General features: G+C 36.1%; 1 protein-coding gene across 3 annotated transcripts in view; it reads right to left on the reverse strand.

Annotated features, from left to right (window-relative positions):
• Window positions 1–19,451, reverse strand: part of Nup205 (nuclear pore complex protein Nup205) — a 610,691-nt gene that overhangs the window by 308,226 nt on the left and 283,014 nt on the right. For all 3 annotated transcript variants that reach the window (XM_090405724.1, XM_090405715.1, XM_090405707.1), the window contains exon 17: window positions 14,493–14,712. In XM_090405724.1, coding sequence (XP_090261850.1) covers window positions 14,493–14,712 — 220 coding nt within the window. The remainder of the gene's footprint in view (window positions 1–14,492; window positions 14,713–19,451) is intronic.

The raw sequence follows: 19,451 nt of genomic DNA on the forward strand, positions 1-19,451 counted from the left end.
TTACCACCTTTGCTGCGAGTTGCCCAGTATTGTACTACATACTAGGATCACTTGCATTTAGCTCACGCTAGTAATCGCCAATACTTTTATAGTGTACTATATTTGGCATGAAACTCTCTGATTCCAATCTTTGAGTTTCTTATTCGGTTTTAAAACAATGTGGGATTTAATATCCCCTTAATTTAAATGAATGATATTTTAATACAGAGTCCTATCAATACCAATATATATTTTAGATTAATTAAATAAACAATAATAAACAGACTCCAAGTAATTATATGAATAATAATTTACAAGTAAGAGACTATAACAAATGATATTTACAAGTCTTGCTTATAACATGGTGGATTATATTAAATGTGAATGAAGAATTAAAACAGACAAAATAATTTCATTCACAATTTAACATCCTCATTGAGTCTATTTGCCGATGCAAACAATCTCCATCATCTATTCCATCCCCTGGTCTACAGCAGCATCTAATTGTATATTTTGTTCTGCTGACCTCAATCGCACACCAGATAGCCTCAAATGTGTTATTTTCACTGCCCTGTAGTTGAACTTCTATTCTCTTTGGCTGCAGTTCATCGGCTATGATCAATAACACTCCTCCTCCCATTCTTTTCTCTCTATCCTTCCTGAACACACTATACACTTTACATTCTATTCCCCACCTACTATACCATTCTTCTGTTAGCCATGTCTCACTAATGCCCAATAACCTTTGGCGAGGATGAGCCAACAAAGGTCAAAAATTCCTCCTGCTTGTTGCTAATGCTCTTGGCAATAAGTACAAAAGCCCTCTAGTCCCACCCCTATCTTGATGCCTTATAACTAACTATCCCATTCTGGTTTGTTACCACTGGTACTATCTCAGGCATATTATACACATTCTTACATCCAACTGCCTCACTTCGCCCATCGAACTCACTCCGTTCATCCACTAACTCCACACCACCACTCCTGCACGACCTATGCATAGAGTCATTCACTATGGTCCTCATTCTCAACTCTACTCTGTCATACCATGGCAACAAACTCACTATCTTAACTTTCTCACTCTTTTGTTTTGCTACTTCCAGTAATTCTTTCAAGTCCTCTCTCTCATGCCATACTTTTCACCTTTTAAATCATTTGTTCCAGCCACTACAATCATTTATTTCAACCTACACTTTTGTGCTCTAATAGCCTCACTTACATCATTACTTTTTGCACCAGGAAAGCACGATTTGTCAAGCTCTCATTGATCACACATCTTATGATTGAATCGCCACATAACACTCACTCCTTAATTTTTCTTTCACTACCGATCATGACCTCATTTTTCTTATCTCGCACTTGCTTCTTTTTGTTATTAGCTGATCCACTTGGTAGAATAAGCTTATAATATATAAGCTTTCAAACAAGTCCTTGAGTAAGCTACAAGGGAACAAGAACTGATCTGGCAATATAATTTCACTTATAACCTACTGAACAGCAGGATCATACCATGTGAAATCATCAAATTAAAAATTAAATTGAAATGGCATAATTTTGTGTTTTGATAAAAGTGAGTAATATGGTTACACTACCCTTCAGATGGAAGAGAATATGTTTTTTAGATTTTTCCTGGAGTACTTAATTATGGCATACATTTTTATTCATAGATCAACAGAATTTTGACAATTTTGAAAGGTTTTAAAATTAATCAGAGCCTTATTTTTAGATTGTCCAATTTCTAATTTTTTTTATCGCCATTTTAATACTCAAGATGTGTACTTTTTTTTTTCCCCAGAAAACCTAATTTTTTTCAAGATGGCAGTCAGTTAATTTAGATTCCATGTGCACTCTTTTCCCTTTTTTTTTACCCTATATTGCACATATAGGTTGAATCCAGAAGTCTGATTTTTTTGCATTCATTTATGGATGCAGTGGAATACGTGTGTCCAAAATCACCTTAATTGAAGCCTTTCTCCAATGGAGGGGGGGGGGAAGCCTCCAAGTTTTCAAAAAAATTAAAACCAGCTAATTTTGAAGTGATTATTCTTACTGTGTGGGTATCTCCACAGAGTCAGAGGACTCATCATGGAAGACCTTTATTACACAAAATACTCATCATCATCATCAGTTGCATCAGTCTTGGGACTGGTAGCTCAGCAGCAATTTCCTCCATTCCACTCTGTCATTGGCTTTCTTCTTAACCTCCTGGTAACTCCTCAAACCCGTGCTGTCTTTGACTTGGTCAAGAAAGCTTTTCCTTGGTCTGCCTCTTCTTCTTTTCCCCTCTATTTTGCCTTCAGTTATTCTTTTCACAAGTCCATCATGTCGAAGTATATGTCCAAACCACCTATCCCTTCTAATTTTGATCGATTTTATTAGAGTTCTTGTTTCGTTTATCTCTCTCAGAACTTGTTGGTTTGATTTTTTTTCTGTCCATTTTATTTTGTTCATGCGACGCCAGCACCACATTTCAAAAGCCTCCAATCTTCTTACATCTTCTCTGCCTAGAATCCAGGTTTCACATCCATACAGTGCAATGCTCCATATCAATGTCTTTACTATTTTTTTTTTTCAATGTAGGTTGAGGCTTCCTGTTAAAATGCTTTTCATCTAACTCTCCTTAAAATCATTCACTGTCAGGGCACTTGCAACTAATTCTGACAATTCATTCCACTCATTCACCACTCTCTCTCTCTCTCTCCAAGCAAAAAATCTATTAGTCTGCTCACCTTTATTAACTACACTCTTACACAACTTCCAGGGGTGAAGCCCACTTCTCTCTAATCATCATGTACTGAAAAATTTCTTTTGTGACAATTTTATAGAACCCCCTTTAATAACTTATAAGTACCTATCATGTCCCCCTCTTTACTGCCTAATTAAACTTTGCAACACACACACACACCTTCAACCTATCCTTATAGGAAACATTCACAACAGGGTATGTACTGAACTAATTCTGGCAATCCATTCCACTCGTTCACCACTCTCCAAACAAAAAATCTAGTCTGCACACCTTTACTAACTCTACCCTTATACAACTTCCAGGGTTGAAACCCAGTTTTCTCTATTCGTTCTCTCTAAATTATTTTCACAACCACTTCCTGATCCCCCAAGAAACCCAGCTGACCAAATCCGTGCAAGATAGTCAGGATTCAGTTGAATGATAGTCTTATAAAGAGGGATAATAATTTCCCCATCTTTGCTTGTTAGTCTGTTTTTCAACATTCATGTAATCCTTAGAGCTATATTATCAACTTTTGCAATATGCCCTCCGAACATCAACTCTCTATTCATCATTACTTCAAAGTCCCTAGCCTCATCAATTTTTTGCAAACCAGTAACAGTACACAGTATGTAACCTTTTCAATCCAAAGTGCATATCATTAAATTTTGCAACATTAAAATGACAACAGTTATCTTTGGCCCAATGTGCCAATCTATTAAAATTATGTTGAAGGATATCTACATCACCTTTATCAACTAATGCCCTCCCAATTTTGCACCATCAGCAAACAACTGAATATATTCCCTTAAATCTTTCCCTATATCATTAATATACAAATTATAAAGTACTGGTGTACTTTGTAATTTGGTGTACTAATACAGAACTCTAGGCACTATACTAGTCATTCTCCTAAATTCCACTCCACAATATACTATTCTCTATTGCCTGTCTGTTCATCACCATTTGCTTCAACTTTTGTAACAGCTTTCCATGCAGTATTCTGTCAAATGGCTTTGCAAAGTGCAACAGTATCATGTTGTAGCCACTTCCCTTATCTAATTCTGCTGTCATTCTATTATAATATATGAGTACATTACTAAGACAGGATCTTTCACAAAGCCATGCTACCCATCACAGAATATCATATTCCTACTCACATCATATATTGTTTACAGAAATTAACAATGTATTTGTTAATAAATAAAATTATTTACTTATCATCCTATATTTTGCCGAAATCATCGAAATTGGCATCATCAAGGATTAGTATGCTGTATTAGACACAAGCACGCAGGCACACACTTCAGTAACAAAGATGAAAAAAACCGAAGAGATACAGGAAGACCTAAAGCCCTACAGTAATGCCAACTATTGTTTAGGTGTTCTTGGTTGTTGGGTTGTCTGTCTATTGATGAGGGTTCCCATGTAGGGGGAGGTCTGATATAAACATTTTTGTTTAGGTTGGGATAGTTGGTGAGAGCTGCAGGTGATTCGAGGAAAAATCTCTCGAACTTGAATTTGCTTTAGTGGAGAAAGGTGTTTTTTTTTCCCAACAGATCCTATGCCGGGTATCCAGGGTATGGTCTGCCAATTCTGAGTGCCCATAGTGGTGGAATTGGATGTAATCTTGGTGCTGCTCTGATATATGGATATTAGCTATTCTACCTGTTTGTCCATAATAAGAAACGGTTGCAGCTACAACCTCAGGTAAAGCCAGAGGTTTTAGCTGGTCTTTGGAGGAGGGATAAGAGCTGCTAGCTTTTTTGTGTAGTTTATAAGTGGTCACTAGATTGTTTTTTTTAACATGTTGATCACCTTTTCTGAGATGCCATGAATACAGTGACAGATGTGCTGTAATCTAAGTTTTTTTTGTGTGTGGGGGGGGGGGGCAATGTGGGTCCATGGTGCTAAAATTCTTTGTATTTGGTGGGAGGTGTAGCCATTGGCCAAAAAAGTTTTTTTTTATGTAGGTGAGTTCTGTGGCGTGGTTATCTGAGTAAATTAATTTTACCTGGCAGACTAGGGTTTCATAGTCCCAAATTGTTGGGATGGGAATGATGTGACTATTGATGGATGTATCCATCTGTGTGTGTGTGTGTGTGTGTGTGTGTGTGAGATTTCTGTAGACTGTTAAGGTCAGGAATCCATTTGGTTATCTTGTAACCAGAGTGTCTAGGAAGAGTAGACTGTGTTAATTTCTATTTCTGTTGTGAATTGAATCCTTGGATATTGGCTTCCAATGTTAAAGGAAAGTGTGTAAGATGTCCTAGCCATGGTGTGGCCAAATATCAGAACATCGCAATAGGCCAAATAGGGGTTTAAGGGAGGAGGAAGTTAGGACATTTCTTTTCAAATGTCTCCATGAAAATGATTAGCCAAGAGGAGGAGGAAGAGGGGAGGCCCACAGCTGTACCCTCACTTTGTTTGTAGAATTTTTCCTTGCCAAACAAAATAGACCAAGTTCATAGCGAACTGAAACAGTGTCGAGATATTGGGATGGGGGAATTCTGCTTGGATGAGTGTCAAGGGTGTCTTTAAGTGGGATATTTTGTGAATAAGGAGGAGACATCGAAACTGACCATTAAGTCAGGTGGAGTGTAAAGTGGTGGAGTGTAAAGTCTTGTATACTTGATTTAAAACGGGCTGAGTTTTTTTTTTATTTGTGACAAGATTGCAGTAGTACAAGAAAGCACTTTGGCTAAATGTTTAGCTAGTTCATAGGCTGGTGAGTCTATACCATCTGCAATTGGGCATAGAGGAATATCCTTTTTGTAGATTTTTGGAAATCCATAAATACAGTGGGGGGGGGGGGGGTCTGGAATTGGAGGGTTTTTAGTTTGTTGGTTATATCTTCCAGCCAGGAAGTGACATTTCTTAGTAGTCTATGGATGGTTGTAATATGTATGGGTTGGGGGGTCACATTACCGCCTACTAAATTACAATAATTCGGTAGGTGGATCAGTGTTTAAGAAGGGTAGTCATTTTTTTTTTTAATGTAAAACTCCTGCAAGCAAATGGCCCAACAGAGAATAATAATCCTGAAAGTGGACAAGGGCAATGCTACTGTCATTTTAAACTGTATAGATTACATTAAATACAAAGAATTCTAGCACCATGTACCCACAACCCCCCCCCCCCCCAAAGTAAATTACAGCAAATCTATCACTATCCCCTATATCAATGACATCTCAGAAAATATGACCACGATGTTAAAAAAAAAAAAAAAAAATCTAGTGACCACATATAAACCACACAGAAAGTTAGCAGCCCTCCCTCATATGCTCCCCCAAAGACCAGCTACAACCTCTGGATTTAACTGGGGTTTACCAGGTACCCTGCAGCTGCAACCTTTCTTATTATGGGACAAACAGGTAGGACAGTCAATATCTGTATATCAGAGCACCAAGATTACATCCAGTTCCAAAACTATGGGTGCTCTGGATTGGGATACTATGCCATGGATACCCAGCACAGGATCCGTTGGAAAAAAAGCCACCTTACTCCACTAAAGCAAATTCAAGTTCGAGAGACTTTTCCTCAAATCAGCTGCAGTTCTCAACTATCCAAACCTAAACAAATATGGTTGTATCAGACTCCCCCCCCCCACCCCTCATATGGGAAACCCTCATCAGCAGACAGACAACCCAACAACCAAGAACGCCTAACTGAACCAAAGCCAATAGGTGGCATAACTGTAGGACTTCAAGGTCTTCCTGTATCTCTCCGGTTTATTCATCTTTGTTATTGAAGTGTGCCTGCATGCACATGTTTAATGCAAGTGTATTAATCCCTGATGATGCCGATTTTGGCAACTTTGGCAAAATATAGGATAATAAATAATTTTATTTATTAACAAATACATTGTTAATTTCTTTAAACAATATACAATGCTGGAGAATTAACCTATAAACCTAAACACTAGGATTATAATCATCCACAGAGATACAGTTGCACGCTAATCCCACAGGTTCAGTAAGTTAAAACTGAAACTAGCAAGAGAACTCAACAGGCTAGCCTTCCTTAAATCATGTAGGGATGATAAAGTCATTCCCAATTATGTTAAATTAAAATACGCTGGTTTCATTTCAACAAGGTGCTCCTCATTTATAAGCACATTAGCTTCGCCCTACTACAAGAGTAAATTGGCACAATGCACTCGGTGCTTGCCAACACCAATGAGGCTATCCGTACAATGCAAGAGGATCTCTCCAGGACGCTGAATGCAAGCCTTTGGACAATCGTCTTGGACATCTCAAACACATACATGACCAAGGAATTCACAAAAATAAAAAGTTTGCACATCAAAAAGTTTCGAAAATTTAACAAAAAAAGTCGCAAACGTCTCTAAGACCACATGAAAATAACATGGTTAATCTATTCACTGCCATCAATGCACTCAGCTGTGGTCAAAACTTCTCAGTCATGCCTAGATATGCACCAACCAAAGATTTCATGATCCAGATCAAGCGTGGAATCTACAGCCTTCCTGTCAATGAGGTCAACAATCTTCGGCTTGATGTAGCTAACATGCTATCACAGGTGAAACATCCTACAAGCAACCTACCCAACAGAGAATACAAAGCCCTTCTGCATCTAAGAAATAACAAAAAATGATAATCCTGAAAGCGGACAAGGGCAATGCTGCTGTCATTTTAAACTGTACAGATTACATTAAAAAAATGAACACCCTTCTTAAAGACCAATCTACCTACCACCTACCAAATTATGATCTCATCCACACACAGATTACAACCTTCCACAGACTACTAAAAAATGTTACTTCCTGGTTGGCAGATATAACCAACAAATTAAAACCCTACAATTCCAGACCCCCCCCCACCACCACCACCACACACATATTTATGATCTTCCAAAAATTCATAAAGAGGATGTTCTTAAGTCCCCCTAAGTCTATCATATTTACCAGCTTCATAGTTCAACATAAACCTTACTTGACAAAGAATTCCATGTTTAGCAACCTCCCAGAATAAGACTACATGGTCACTCTCCCAAAGAAGAGGCAGAGTGTCTACTACTGTGATTATTGATACATCTGCTGACGTTATTACTGAATCCAGCATTCTCAAACCCCTGGGCCCCTCCATGACAATGCTATTTCAGGTAATTATCCCTTAGCAACTCTGTAAATTCCACTTCCATCTTGCCATGTCCTCTTTCCTTTCTTTAATTTATGTCATCATAGTTAAGTCTCGAATAATAATTGCTGAATCTGCACTCGTGCTAAATTGATGACATATGACATCAATATCTTCCTGTAGATTCTCTGAACAATTGTTGCTTGCTTGCTACTATTGTTACCTCCCATCAGATAGCCTAAAATGAACCATCTTCCCCAGCCCTAAAATCCTCTTTATCTTCTACTTTTGTTGGTTGAAGTGCTTCACGTATCATCAGCATTACTCCACCTCCTGTCCTATTCCCTCCATGCTCCATCAAAATACAATATCCTTTACATTCTATTGCTGTAACTATTTTGTCAACAAGGCCTCACTGAGGCCTAAAATTTTTGGCCAAGTCAAGCTGACCAAAGCCTAAAACATCTTTCCTTTGTTCCTGATACTTCTGGCATCTCTGTACATGCCAACATCCTCCTGGACTTATGATTATCCTTGTGTAATGTCATTAACAACCAATTCAGATTTGAAATCTGTGAAACTGCACTCAGCATTGCATAATGATTTCTGTATACGTACTCATTTGTCCCAGAGGTAGTTGAAACCACACTTAACCCCCCCACCCAAAAAAAAAAAACTTCTGGTTTCCAATGGTCTTGCACTTCCAACACTTTCTCCAAATATCTAACACCAAAACCATTCAAATACAGTCCATCAGGTGTGTATACAATTCCTTTCTTCCATCAAATTCACTCCATAAATCTATAAACTGCACAACATTCCTTCAATCTTCCCATAGACTCATTTGTAATCATGGCTCTTATACTCAATTTAGTTCTGTTGTATCCAGGGAGCAGACTCACAAAACTTTACTTTCTCACTCTTCTTTTTGCTTCTGTCAGCAATGTTATAATAACAGGATTCCTTGGTTAAATTGAATAACCTGGACAAATATGGCACAAAAATCATCAATAATGAAAACAATAACAAAGTACCACTTCAACTATATTGTGAATGGAGACCTATAGAACAAATAAAATTTTTCAATTATTTATGTATAAGTTTGAAGCTTCAGAGAAAGCAAATGACACAATGAAAAATTGGTCCTTGTTGGGGATCTAAATAGCAGAGTAGGAAATGATTGTCAGACATACAAAAATATTTTGGTAAAATTTGGAGAAAAGACCAAAGCTAATAATAATAATGACAAATACCTGTTGGATTTCAGCTCGTGACATGGACTGGTTATTACTAACACAATGCTCCAACATAACAAATTCACATGGAGAGAGAAGAGGTAAGGAATAAGAAAAGTCTCATTGACTATGTTATTGTTGATAATGATGTTTTCTCCCTGGTGCAGAACACCAGAGAGTACAGAGAATTTGAAATTGGAAGTGATCACCATTTAGTCTTGAGCAGGATAAAATTGAATTTCATATTGAAAAGAAGAACATCCGATGTGAACTGTAGACTAAAATACACAAAGATTATTGAAGAAAAATGAAAGAGTTTGAGAACAGGAATCAAACCTTGGAGATTCAGCAGCAAACTCAGAAGAAAAGATTGATTGATTCTACCAGAGATGCATGTGGTGAGGTTGTCTGCAAGGATAAAAAGGAAGTTAAAGAGGCAGTGAAGGAAAAGAAGAAAGCATATCAAAAGTTCCTGGCAAATAAGTCAGCTTGTGCTCTTAGAGAATACAGAGACAAATGTAAGAAAGCTGAACATCGTGTAAAACTAGCTAAACAAAAGTCATGGGAAAACTTTGGTAAGAACATAGAAAATAAATATCAAGAATATGGCAAGATATTCTGGAGGTTGTTGAAGAAGCTCAGAAATGGAGAAAAGAGTGATGTAAAAGGAATTAGATGTGATAAAGGTGACATGAAAACTGGAGAAAAAGATATCCTTGAAGTATGGAGTAATTATGAGTTTTTTCTCTATATCTCATAAACAATAATATAAGTTGTTGTTATCATACATACTTCAACAGTAATAGTTTAACAGGGTATAAATTAGTCACAGCATTAACAAATGCTTTTAAACGGACCAGTTCCATTACTAAATCTGTGACTATGATATATCAGGTGACCAAGCACAAAATTTTTAAGTTCCTAGTAATATTATAAACTTCTCATGTGGTACTATCATAATAATAATTATTATTATTAAAGTAGTAATACTATCACAGTAATATCATATTGTACATTCCTTTGAGGGTGCATATCAGGGATATGATGATGATGAAATAGTTGTGTGGGGACCTGAAATGTTTTAGAGAGATGCTAAAAGTAGCTATAAAGATGCAAGTAGCTATAAAGGAAAATTATTTTCATCCTGTCAGCCTAGACATCCTTTTGAAAATGAAGAAAACTGCAATTTTTTTGTCTGATCCTTGAGCATATTTACTACTTCCACTTAGCAAGACAATGTTTTTTTGTTTATTTTTAGAATCATGAGTGGTACAGTGTGCATAATGATGATAGTGAACAAGAGAATAAAAAATAAATGAATTAATAATTAAAAGGGAAGTGGAGTGGGAAAGAAAGATTTATGTATAGGTAAGTAAAGCATTGAATACCTAATTAGAGGAACTCTAATTTAATTATGCTTTGAATATTCAAAAAACATTTCAAATCCAAGTTTGGGCACCCCAAGTGTGTATGGAAAGCTGGTGCACTGTCATGGTGAAACAGCAACTTTTCTTTCTTTTTTTCTTTCTTTCCTCATAAGTGTTATAAATTTCAAACCTTTTTTGACAAGGACATAAAAAAAAAAATATAGTTACTTAGATTTTGTTGTTTTTGTTTCTCTTTCACTCTTCTTCCATCTTAGGAACCTTATTCAAGTTCCTGAGATTACAACCATTATAAGCAACGCTAAAAAATGAACATTCTGTAACTTTATAAAACCCATTGAGAATTTTTAAATGTAAATTTTGATAAGCTTCTTTTTTGTATTTTTTTTATGAATGTGTACTTTTAACACACTTAAAATTATATTGGGTTTTTTTAAAAAAAAACAAATCATAAGTCCATAAATATGTTATACATTTAATTTATGAAATTGGTGTGACTTCTATAACAAAAACAAAATGCTGTATTCCCCAAATTGTGTGTATTGATTTGTATGCATGTGTTGCAACTCCACCGAATAAATTTATTTCCAAGCCAGAAAATAAACATACAAATTCATTTGATGGCATCATCAATAAGATATAATATTACTAATCAAAATTAAATATTAAAAATTACTGAATTTTGAAATAAATGAGCTGAACAGAACACAGAAAGCTTTGTCTTCTTAAAGCTATATAATGCTAGAACTTTTATTTGTATTTAAGTGTATATTAGTGAATATAATGCCACCTTTTTTTAGGAATTTTTAGGTTGGTGGATTAAGTGGCGGAGATGGAGTTGTAGACTGTCCTCCCTCAATGAGTCCTTCAACTCTGGAGGTGTCACATAATAATAACCTAAGCCTCAGCTGTGATGAAGTCCCAGCAGAAACAAAGAAACAAGACAAAAATAGTTCCATAGCATAAAGGAGGTACCAGGACTGAGGTAGCAAATTATAGTCCAATCATTATCTCAAGAAAGACAATAAAGATATTGGAAAAGCTGCTTAAAGATAGAATTCAGGAATGGGTGGATAAGAATATGATACTCTTTGGAGTGCAGCATCATTTTGTGAAGGATATATGGGCCTGAGTAGCTTGCTTACTTTTTATAATAGTGATGGATGAGATGAATAAAGTGAATGGATATATGGCTACCCCACTGAATTTTCAAAGGCATAAGGCAGGAAAACATAAGGAATGGGTTATACAAAACAGAACAAATAGGAATCGATATGAAGCTAGTGGTATAGATACAAGAGTTGATGATGGATAGATACAAGAAAGTAGAATATGGAGGAAAAGAATCCAGAAGATAGCTGGTGACTAGCAGTGTGTTGCAAGTCTCTATGCTCGTAATGCTGCTGTTTAATTTGTAGAAAAATGATACAGGAAAACATTTGAAGGTATACATTAAGTTTGCTGATGATGCATTGGGTAACATGATAGTTAATCAAGACAATAGACTTTTATAAGATATTTCAATAAGCATAAGTAGGTGCTAAAGACAACAGGTGCCATGTCAATATAGAAAAGTCAAGTCATGCATTTAAGATAAAAAGATTGCAAGCTGTGCACTAGTGCTCGCTGATGAAAGCATGCTCCAGGAAATAGACGAAGCTAGGGATTTGATTTGGGGGTTGGGTAGATAATGAGTTGAAGTTCAGCAGGCATACTGAAAAACAATCAAGGTAGCTCATAGCATTATTTGGTTATTAAAGAACAAACTAACAAGCAGAGATAAGTAAATATCCACATCTATGTGTTCAGATCTGGTCACTTGGGTTTCTTGAGGATGAGAAATTGATAGAGAAGATTCAGATGAGTGGTCCATGGAATCTTTCCTATAACAATAGATTGAAGGTTTGTGGGCTACAAAATTTGGTTCATAAACAGAAAAGAAGGCATATTTTAGAAACATTTAAGTTACTACAAGAGCTTAATAAGAATGATGCAGAAGAAATATTTTGAAAATACCCTTTGGTTGGAAAGACCTAGGTTTTTCTGAACCACATCTCATATCTGTGGTCTCTAGGCAAGTGTTTTATTTCTAACCTAGCTCTCAGATCCATAAGTTAAAACTGGTTTGAATGCTGTCTTATATATAACTAATTTAGTATTTTGACCAATTTCTCCCTTATTCCATATAAATTTATTCAGTTGACTTCCTACCATACCAGCTTTGTTGATTCTGTTGTCTATTTCCATATTTAATTTACCATCTTCACTGTGCTTAAATGCGGAAAAATTTTATTTGTACAATAGGTTCAAAATTCGGGATACAGTTCATTTTTTTAATGTTTCTGCCTATTTTCATTGTCTTTGTCTTTTTATTGATGATTTTCATAACAAATTTATTATAACAGTTATTCAATTTAGTCAGGAAATCTTGCAGACTGGTGCTGGATTTATTCAAAAGTATAACATTATCTGTATAAAGTCAAGAGCTAAGATTAACATCACCAATTTCAATGTCAGATTTAATACCATTTTCCTTCATAATGTGATCCATATAGATAATGAATAACAGAGGAGATAATGTACATCCCAGTCTGACACCTGATTTAACATCAAACCATCTTCCTGTACTTCTTTATATTATAACTGCTGACTGACAACTGAAATAAAGGCTTGATATAATGCCTCACTGACACCATATAACTGTAGCATTTTGAATAGCTTTTCTCTTGGCACCTTGTCATATGCCTTTTGCAGGTGTACAAAACTTAAATACAAATCTTTGTTATATTCTCACGATTTCTCAACTATTTGTCGTAAAGTGAAAATCTTGATCCAGACAACCTCTATTTGGCCTGTATCCAGCTTGTTCTTCGCCAAGCTTCCCTTCCATAACCCTTCTCAACCATTTCTTAAGTATACTTGCATAAATCTTACCAGGAACACTCAGTAGGAAAATACCTCTGCAATTCTCACATTCAGTTTTATTTCCCTTTTTCTATATGGGTACTCTGAGAGTTCTATTCCATTCATCTGAAATTAATCCCTCTGTCCAGGACTTCTGAATTATGCAGTGCAGCCACTGTAAAACTTTTATATCCTCCATACTTGAGCATTTCTGGTTGAATATCATCTAATCTTGCTGCTTTTTCTATTTCAGGAATGGATATGTATACCTGATTGTATGCCTGTTGAATATTTTTTACAACTGATTGTTTAATTTAGAAATTTTTTTGAAGTAACTACTCCATATATCAAGGATATCTTTTTCTTCAGTTTTCATGTCACCTTTATCATCTCTAATACCTTTTAAGCACTCTTTCCTCCATTTCTGAGCTTTTTCAATAGCCTCCAGAATAACTTGCCACCTTCCTGATATTTATTTTTTATGTTTTTACCAAAGTCTTCCCATGACTTTTGTTTAGCTAGTTTTACACAGGTTTAGCTTTCTTATATTTGTCTCTGTATTCTTTAAGAGCACAAGCCGATTTATTTGCAAGAACTTCCGATATGCTTTCTTCTCTTCCTTTCACTGCCTCTATCTTCCTGTGTTCTGCAATGGAGTTCTGATTTTTCTATCCTTGCGGACAACCTCACCAGATGCCTCTGTAGCTGAATCAATGTTTTCTTCAGGGCTTGCCACTGAATTGCCAAGGTTTGGTTTCTGTTCTCAAACTCTTTCACTTTTTCTGGAATAATGTTTGTGTATTTTAGTCTACAGTTCACATCTGAGTGCTGCTTAACTTTTATTTGCTTTAAAATTTTCTTATATGTTCTTCTTTTCAATATGAAATTCAATTTATCCTCAGGACTAAATGGTGTTCACTTCCAATTTCAAATCCTCTGTACACTCTAGTGTCCTGAACCACTGGGAAAACATTACCTCAACAATAACATAGTCAATGAGACTTTTCCATGTGAATTTGTGCACATTTTTATGTTGGAACATTGTGTTAGTAATAACCAGTAAACGTCTTGAGCAGAAATCCAAGGTATCACTGGAGACAACAAATTATTGTATGTATTGATATATATCATATATAGAAAATATTAGGCAAAATACGCAACTTACCAGATACGTTGCAATAAAGATCCAAGACACGAATTCCTTCATCTAAAATGTATAAAACCATTCTTAGAAGGCCACTATCTTGTAGCATGTGAGCCATAATAGAATAACCAAGGGGTATTCCAGCAGGAGAGACATTACCACCAACTAAATTACTAACTGAAGGACTATATCCCTGAAGCAATTTTTCCAAGATTTGAAAACATAACTTTGCTACTTGCCACTACATATGAAAATAAAAACATAAAATTAAGATAAATGAAATAAATAAATATATACAATAAACAATGAAATAAATATTAGCATATTCAAAAACTTCTATTTCACCTTAAAGAAATAATGCTGTTCTACAATCCTAGGAAAGGTTCTCTTGTTTAGATGAGAATTAATATGAATATTGATGAAAGCAGTTATGATTAAATTACAGACAGAATGTGACATCTGTAAACTTACAATATGGGGGAGGGCTCATTCAGACACCCACATGTTAAAAGAATATCATATCTCTAATTGAACAGATTCACCAAAGATGCACTTAGAACACTGTAGAACTCTAGAATTATAATCTCTGTAGAACTCTCTCAAACTTGAAAAAGGATAAACAAATAACTATCTTAAAAGCAGACAAAGGTCATCCCCACAGTCATTTTAAACACTAAAAACTACATAGCCAAGATTGCAGAATTACTATCAGATTCATCAACATATCACATATTAGAGTCGGACCAAACATGGAAAAATCACAAGGACACTAATAACTTATTACGGACCATGACTAGTTGGTATACAGACTTGCAACGGAATCTGAAGTCACTATACCCATTGACGCCATGATTGTATGGAGCCCCAAAAGTTGACAAAAGCAGAGTTTTGCTACGCCCGATAGTTCATGGAAGAAATGCTCCCACATATTTATTATCCAAACACCTCTCCAGCTTCCTAAAAAGACATATCAGAAAATTTGACACCTACATTAAGTATTCAAAGCACTTAATTGAAAAACATCTCAATCTTAAAGACAAACATTCTCACTGGCTTGGACGTGGTATCTTTATTTACCAACATCCCAGTAGAAGAACTTATCAGTGTCCTATACAATCTCTTCCCTGAAGATACGGCGAACATTTTTCGTCACTGCCTTAAATCTAATTATTTTAAATGGAATGAAATGATATAGGGATGCTTAAGGGTCACAGCTGTATAACTGACAAGAGACCTACACATACCCTTTAAAGGAATGCGGAGAACCGACCAGGGCTTCTGACCTAATGTCCAATCCTCACCTTCTCGTGGTGCACCCTGTTGGGTATCTACTTTGATACTGAACGAACGAGGATGGGCTGGCAATTTGGGATTTAGCCGACCAAATTGTATTCTTATTGGTTAAACCAAAATAAAAAATGATGGTACAACATGACAAAATTTCATGCCGGCTGGGGCGTCGCCCGGTTAAACAAGGCCCCCGTTGTTTTCGCCAGAGAACCAGGGCAAACAGCGAAAAGTCAGCTACTGGAACAAATCTGAAAACAAACCCCAACTCAACATCACCAGAGTTATAGATCGGTACTATCAACGTAAGAAGCCTGAATGGCAAAGAAATGGAGCTAGCTGAGGAATTAGATAAGTACCAGATCGACATAATAAGGGTGACTGAAACAAAAAAGACCAAAACTGGTGAGATCTTTCTGAGCAATAAATACAAAATGTTATATTCAGGCAATGACAATCAAGGAAAAGAAGGAGTAGCCATAGTATTCAACACAAAATATGAGGCTAATCTTCTTGAATGGCAGTCGGTCTCAAGTAGAGTAATGTGGGCAAATATGAGAATGGGGAACTGGACAATGAGACTTATTTGTCCTTATGGTCCCACAGAAGGTTCTACTAAGGCAGAAGTGGAGGAATTTTTTGAGGCTTTAGAAAAAGCAACTGACAAAATGAAAAAGGAAAAGTTGGTCCTTGTTGGGGATCTAAATAGCAGAGTAGGAAATGATTGTGAGACATACAAAAATATTTTGGGAAAATATGGAGAAAAGAGCAAAGCTAATAATAATGGCAAATATCTATTGGAGTTCTGCTCAGGATATGGACTGGTTATTACTAACACCATGTACCAACATAAAAATGTGCACAAATTCACATGGAGAGAAGAGGTAAGGAATAAGAAAAGTCTCATTGACTATGTTACTGTTGATAGTGATGTTTTCTCCCTGGTGCTGGACACCAGAGGTACAGAGGATTTGAAATTGGAAGTGATCACTATTTAGTCTTGAGCAGAATAAAATTGAATTTCATATTGAAAAGAAAAAACATGTAAGAAAGTTTTAAAGCGAATAAAAGTTGAGAAGCTCTCAGATGTGAACTGCACACTAAAGTATACAAAGATTATTGAAGAAAAATGAAAGAGTTTGGAACAGGAATCAAATCTTGGAGATTCAGTGGCAAACTCAGAAGAAAAGATTTATTGATTCTACCAGAGAGGCATGTGGTGAGGTTGTCTGCAAAATTAAAAAAAAAATCAGAACTCCCTGGTGTACACAGGAAGTTAAAGAGGCAATGAAGGAAAAGAAGAAAGCATATCAAAAGTTCCTGGCAAATAAGTCAGCTTGTGTTCTTAGAGAATACAGAGACAAATGCAAGAATGCTAAACACTGTGTAAAACACTGTGCAAAAGTCATGGGAGAACTTTGGCAAGAATATGTACCAAGAATATGGAGGTTGTTGAAGAAGCTTAGGAATGGAGGAAACATGCTGTAAAAGGAGTTAGAGATGATAAAGGTGACATGAAAAAGGGAGAAAAAAGATATGCTTGAAGTATGGAGTAATTACTTTGAAAAACTGCTAAATGAAACAAGCAGTGATGACAACACAGTGGTAAAAAACACTGACCAGGCATGCAGTCAGGAATACATATCCATACTTGAAGTAGAAAAAGCCATCAAAGGCTTGAAATGTGGAAAGGCAGCAGGAGTAGATGATATTCGACCAGAAATGCTGAAGTATGGTGGTATAAGAGTCTTACAGTGGCTGCACTGCATAGTTCAGAAAGCCTGGACAGAGGGACAAATTCCTAATGATTAGAGTAGAGCTCTCATAGTACCCATACATAAAAAGAAAAATAAAACTGAATGTGAGAATTACAGAGGTATTTCCCTACTGAGTGTTCCTGGCAAGATCTATGCAAGTAAACTTGAGAAACGGTTCAGAAGAATTGTGGAAGAAAAGCCTGGTGAAGAACAAGCTGGATTCAGGCCAAATAGAGGCTGTCAGGATCAGATCTTCACTTTACGACAAACAGTTGAGAAAACATTGGAATATATCAAATATCTGTATTTAAGTTTTGTCGATTTGGAAAAGGCATATGACAAGGTGCCAAGAGAGAAGCTATTCAATATGCTACAGTTATATGGTGCCAATGGGGTATTATATCAAGCAATACTTAGTCTTTATTTGAGTTGTAAGGCAGCAGTTAGAATTGAAGGAAGTACAGGAAGATGGTTTAATGTTAAATCTGGTGTCAGACAAGGATGTACATCATCCCCTCTGTTATTCATTATCTATATGAATCACATTATGAAGGAGAGTGGTATTAAACATGATATCAAAATTGGAGACGTTAATCTCAGCTCTTTGCTTTATGCGGATGATGTTATACTTCTAACTAAATCCGCTACAAGTCTGCAAGATTCTCTGACTAAATTGAATAACTGTTGTAATAGATATGGTATGAAGGGCAGCAATAAAAAGACAAAGACAATGAAAATAGGCAGAATCATTGAAAATGTCAACTGTGTTGTGAATGGAGAACCTGTGGAACAAGTAAAACATTTCAGCTATTTAGGCACAATTTTTACTGAAGATGGTAAATTCAATATAGAAATAGACAACAGAATCAGCAAAGCTGGTATGGTGGGAATTCAACTGAATAAATTCATATGGAATAAGAGAGAAATTAGTTGGAACACTAAATTAGCTGTATACAAGACAGTGTTCAAACCAGTTTTAACTTATGGATCTGAGAGCTGAGTCAGAAGTAAAACACTTGACTAAAAACTAGAGACCGCAGATATGAGCGTCCTGAGAAAGATTATAGGCGTGAACAGATGGCATCAATGGCAATATCATATTAAAAATGAGGATATTAGGAAAGAACTTGATATCGTCAGCATCCAGGAATGCGTTAGCAGAGCTAATCTCAAGTGCTATGGTCACTTAAACAGAATGGGCGAGGAAATATTAGCAAAACAAGTGTTCTCTGCCAGGTTGGCAGCAAAACGACCCAGAGGAAGACCAAGATATAGGGGGATTGATACGGTACAAAGTGCCTTAGATGATAGAAATATAAGATCTGATAATGTTGGAGTCTTGACAAGTAACAGACTGATTTGGAGGAAAATTGTAGATAGGAAGTTAGTAATGATGTAATTTTTTCATGTAGTACTGTCATATCCTGTACACCCCTTGAGGGTACATGGAAGGAATTTGATGATGATGATGAAACGATATATGAGCAACTAAATTGCTTAACTTATGGGCAGTCTTCTTTCACCGCCCTGTGCAGATCTGTTTGCGGAAAAGCTAGAAACAGACATCTTCTCAAAATTAGACCCAAAACCTTTAGTGTGGTGGAGGTATGTAGACGATGTCTTCATAAATTGGAGGGACACAAAAACAGTTCTTTTGGACTTTTAACCAAAATTAATTCTTTTCCTCAAAAAATACAATTCACTTTGGAACTGGAAAAAGATAATCAACTACTATTTTTGGATACCCTAATCAGGAAACTAGCAGATGGATATATCAAACTAACGGTTTACGCAAACCAACACATACTGGATGCTACCTTCATTTCAAATCAACTCACCATATTCCCCAGAAGCTCAGCATAATGCATATGCACAAAAATAGAGCCACGAACATCATCTCAGAAGAAAAAGAACTCTACAATGAAATTACTCATAT

Source organism: Typopeltis vanoorti, chromosome 2 (genome assembly GCF_054136105.1).
Source record: "Typopeltis vanoorti isolate ZY-2024b chromosome 2, IOZ_Tvanoo_1.0, whole genome shotgun sequence".
Classification (NCBI taxonomy): domain Eukaryota; kingdom Metazoa; phylum Arthropoda; class Arachnida; order Uropygi; family Thelyphonidae; genus Typopeltis; species Typopeltis vanoorti.